Genomic DNA, 3,965 nt, shown 5'->3' with positions numbered 1-3,965 from the left:
CTCTCTACCTTCAAGTATCACTTCAATGCTGATGACTCTGATGAGGACTTTGAGATTGCAGATGATGGCAAGAGGGTCTGTTGCAGCAAGACTGTACGCCTCGTTCAACCTCGCCCTGATGTAGATGACTCCTACCACTCCGATGTTGGCTAAGACAACTTCGCCCCTGAGGGTGACTGGCAGCTGAGTGATGACAAAGCCAACTCCGACTGTGAGAGATAGGAAGAACACCCTAAGTTCCGTCCGGTTAGCACCAAGGCATTCGCACGCTACAAGGCTGTATAGATTAGACGCAACCTTAACCCTGCTGACATGGGTAAGACTGAGGGTACTGAGGACCTTGATAGGTGTAAAGAGGCCCATAACAAGGTCACAGAGTTTGGGGTGTATGTCATGTTGAAGAAGATCGAGGATTTCTCAGACTACCCTGCGGTGGCCGCCTACATGCGCCTGAAGGACCCTAAGGCGCTCCATCGGGCCTTTGTTGACAATACCTCGCTTCTTGTCCACTACTACCAGATAAAGCAAGAAGTGTTCCAGGTCACTGACCTACAGAAGTACAGTGTCCTAACTAGGAAGTTCTTTACTGCTGTCCAATTCTGCGATACAGTCCCTTACTACACCAATACATTACACATGCCAAAGATCCGGTACAACGCCCCTGAGCTCGCGAGCTTCCAAGTGGATATAGACCGCGCCGCGCTGATTACGGTGATCACGGCATATAAGATCATTGTCCAGTGGCGCAACGAGCATATCTTCCACCCCTTACCTGAGTGGGTTAACCAGGAGCCTGAGCCATCACAGTACTTCTGCAATATTAGTGCTGATGACTAGTATTGTGCCTTGACATTCATACGTTGCTTCTGTCAGATGTACCAGCGCAACATGACGAGACAGATCGCCACCAGCAGAAAGTTCAAGAAGTGTGTTTTGCGCTACTGGCAGGGCAAGCTCAAGGTGGATCCCGCCGCTTTTGCGAAGAGCAAGGCTGGCTATCATCCAGTTGCCACTGTGCCTGAGGAGACCAACGCTGTCTATCAGATGCTTAATATCGGATCTATACCGCGTGTGTGGGCCACCCAGCACCTGCAGTTCAGTACTAAGGAGCAGGCCAAAAATGTTGTCGACCGCTACATGAAGGAACTCCCCTCACGCAATGAAGAATAAGAAGTGCCTGACAATGACGACTCTGAGAAAGCCCAGGAGCGATTCCAGGCTATGGAAGACCTGGTGAAGGCGTTTAGAAAAACCCTCGCCACCACCGCCATTAAATGTCTGCCACTACCCAAAGCCGCTATCAAGAACTTTCTCTTCCAGGCCGGCCAGCAAGTTGAAGTTGTCCACGACACCTTCCCCTCGCTTACCAAAATCAAGGCTTTGTCGCAAGGAACCATGGGCGCAAGTGTGCAGAGCGAGGCTAGCATGATCGCCCCTCACGACAATAACGAGTATACCACCAAAGACGAGCGCAAAGCGTGGAATAAGATCCGCCAGTAGACCGCCTACTGTACCACCGCCATCCCCGATTGGACTACTTGCTGTAGTGCCATCAGTGTGTCTGCTGAGATTGCCGTACAAGGTGTCCAGGCTATCCGCATCCCTGACTCTCCCTACCGACCGGTTGTGTCCCAGATCTTTGCGGCCGGCTGGATGGACGAGATGGAGAGCAAGGCCATCGGCAGTGGCATCTTGGCTTTTAACGCTGGTATAGGTAAGACCCTGTCTTGCTTGCTGCATCACTACAACCAGTATCGCAAGAAGCTGCTGGCTCATAACGCGCGCGTTGCTGCGGCCGGCAGTAAGAAGGAGAAGCTGCCTGTCTACAAGCCTAGCATCGTGATTTGCCCCGCCATGGTTGTCGCGGTCTGGTTTACAGAGATCCAGCGCTACTTTGGCTGGCACCTGCAGATCCGCCTTAACTATAGTGATGGCAACGAGGATGTCATTACTCAAGAGCAAAAGGGTTTCCTGCTCAGCTTGTTAGCAAAAGAAGCGGTTAAGCAGCTGCAGTCCACCTACAAGAAGAACGATCCTAAGACCGAGTCTGTGATCGTCATTACCAGCTATGAGACCTTTACCAAGCGCTGCCTGAAGCCAGTCAAGCGATTCAAAGATGTGATCAACCTGCAGAGAGAGGGTTTAATAGACGGTATGTTTCTCTCCCTTCCTTGCGGCTTAGCTGGTGTAAGCGGAGCGCAGAGGAGGGGGGCTCTTACCTTGTTGGTCGACAGAACAGGCACCTTTTCTATCAACTAACAAGGTAAGAGGCCCCCCTCCTTTCCCCCACCCCCCTAGTGCGCCGCTTTTAAATATCTACTAATATCCTCTAGAGCGAGAGGCACATGCGCCAACTATCGGTGAAATTCTCCTGTCCACCGCTAAGGCTCAAGAGGGTCTTGATGAGACGGATAACTTGCTTCACATGGCCATCACCAACAAGGAACTGGTTCCTAAGATTACCAGCAAAACTAAGAACCAGAAGAAGAGCAATAACAGCATCAACAATCAGACCTACAAGTACATGAACATTATGCGAGGTGTCTTCCGCTGTATCTTTATTAATGAAGGCCAGAAGATCAAAAACCCCAAGTCCAACAACAATAAGGCTATCTTTACCGCCTACACGGATTATTACTGGGTCGTTTCCGCCACGCCAATGCTCAATAGGGCTCAGGATCTCCTGGGCTACCTCACTTTGATGTGGCGTCCATCCTGGAGTGTTGAGTGGCACACTGACAGCGACCAGGAGAGCGACTTCTGGATCTACAAGCTCGACAAGCGCCAGGAGTTCCTAGAGCAGTGCAAGGCTGATAGCGCGCTATACAGCACCAAGTTCAAGCGTTATGCTACCGCGACTAATGACTGTCTCTTTGCACTTAATCCCAAGATGTTTGCCTGTGTCATTAACAAAGATCTCATGAAGGGTGAGATGGCCTACAATGTGCTCGGGACTATTCTCGGCATTATCCAGTTCAAGGCAAGTTCTGCAACGCAGTTCCAGGTGAATGGTGCAGTTATCACTGCAGACGACAACATGAAGATGTGTCAATCAACCATGGTCAAGATTCAAGGCTCTCCTTATAAAGCGGCTGTCTTGGAGGCTCTGTTTAAGGCATTGATCCCTCATCTATACCTCAACAACAGCAACACTGACGATCTTGGGTATATATTTTCTCTTTTCTCATTCACTTGGCTTGTCAGCCATTAACACCAGCCCCCCGGGGGTCCCACCCTGTCAGTCGATAGGCGCGCCTTTTCTGTTGGTTGACAGGGTGGTGCCCCCCTCCCTCTCCTCCTGCGCTCAGGGCTTAGTGCTAACTATTCTCCAGATCTGGTGCTCTTTGATATGGAGGTGTCTACCGCAAGCTGGTTACCCTTGCCACCAACATTCGCATGTACCAAGTCATTCAGAGTGTTGGTCTTCGTTCTGAGAAGGTGTGTGAGTTCCTCAGCGACTTCAACGATGTGGGTGCCACGACCTTCTTCAACATCTGCCGGCCCAATCCCATGATGTATCTATACTCCATGCGCTGGGACATGGCCACATGGCTCGTCAAAGGTTCAGCCAAGTTGCGCTACACCTGTTGTATTATCTACAACCTGCGCTATAATACCACGGGCTTGGTGCTTGAGCAAAACAAGCTGCTGATCTTCTGCAACTTTCCTAATGACTGCTGGATCTACGCTATGCTTTGGAACGTCCTTGGTATTGAATACACCGAGATCCACACCTCTATAACTGGTGTGGAAAAGGAAGCCATCATCCAGCGCTTCAATGACTGTGAGGACAAGGCTTGGGTGCTGATCTCGACCTTCAAAGTTTTGGGTGTCGGTGTTAACATGTAGAATGCTTGTCACAACGTTGTTAGGGTTAGGGTTAGGGTTAGGGTTAGGGTTAGGGTTAGGGTTAGGGTTAGGGTTAGGGTTAGGGTTAGGGTTAGGGTTAGGGTTAGGGTTAGGGT

The 3,965-nt window shown here is 50.5% G+C and overlaps 3 protein-coding genes across 3 annotated transcripts; all 3 read left to right on the top strand.

Annotated features, from left to right (window-relative positions):
* Positions 1-312: 312 nt before the first annotated feature.
* Positions 313-837, top strand: HMPREF1541_07797 (uncharacterized protein; the record flags this gene model as incomplete). The annotated part of the gene is made up of 1 exon (XM_008722120.1): positions 313-837. One exon carries the CDS (start codon positions 313-315, stop codon positions 835-837), a length of 525 nt encoding a protein of 174 aa, XP_008720342.1.
* A 384-nt stretch (positions 838-1,221) lies between these two features.
* Positions 1,222-1,500, top strand: HMPREF1541_07796 (uncharacterized protein; the record flags this gene model as incomplete). The annotated part of the gene is made up of 1 exon (XM_008722119.1): positions 1,222-1,500. The coding sequence occupies one exon, from the start codon at positions 1,222-1,224 to the stop codon at positions 1,498-1,500; it is 279 nt and encodes a 92-aa protein (XP_008720341.1).
* Positions 1,501-1,662: 162 nt separating this feature from the next.
* HMPREF1541_07795 (uncharacterized protein) lies at positions 1,663-3,165 on the top strand (the record flags this gene model as incomplete). The annotated part of the gene is made up of 2 exons (XM_008722118.1): positions 1,663-2,152; positions 2,334-3,165. Coding segments are annotated over 2 exons (1,320 nt in total), but the record flags the coding sequence as incomplete, so codon positions are not given.
* Between the last annotated feature and the right edge of the window lie 800 nt (positions 3,166-3,965).

This window comes from Cyphellophora europaea (assembly GCF_000365145.1).
Source record: "Cyphellophora europaea CBS 101466 unplaced genomic scaffold supercont1.8, whole genome shotgun sequence".
Taxonomy (NCBI): domain Eukaryota; kingdom Fungi; phylum Ascomycota; class Eurotiomycetes; order Chaetothyriales; family Cyphellophoraceae; genus Cyphellophora; species Cyphellophora europaea.
Note: the sequence above shows the minus strand (reverse complement) of the source record. Positions and strands in the feature narration are given on the sequence as shown.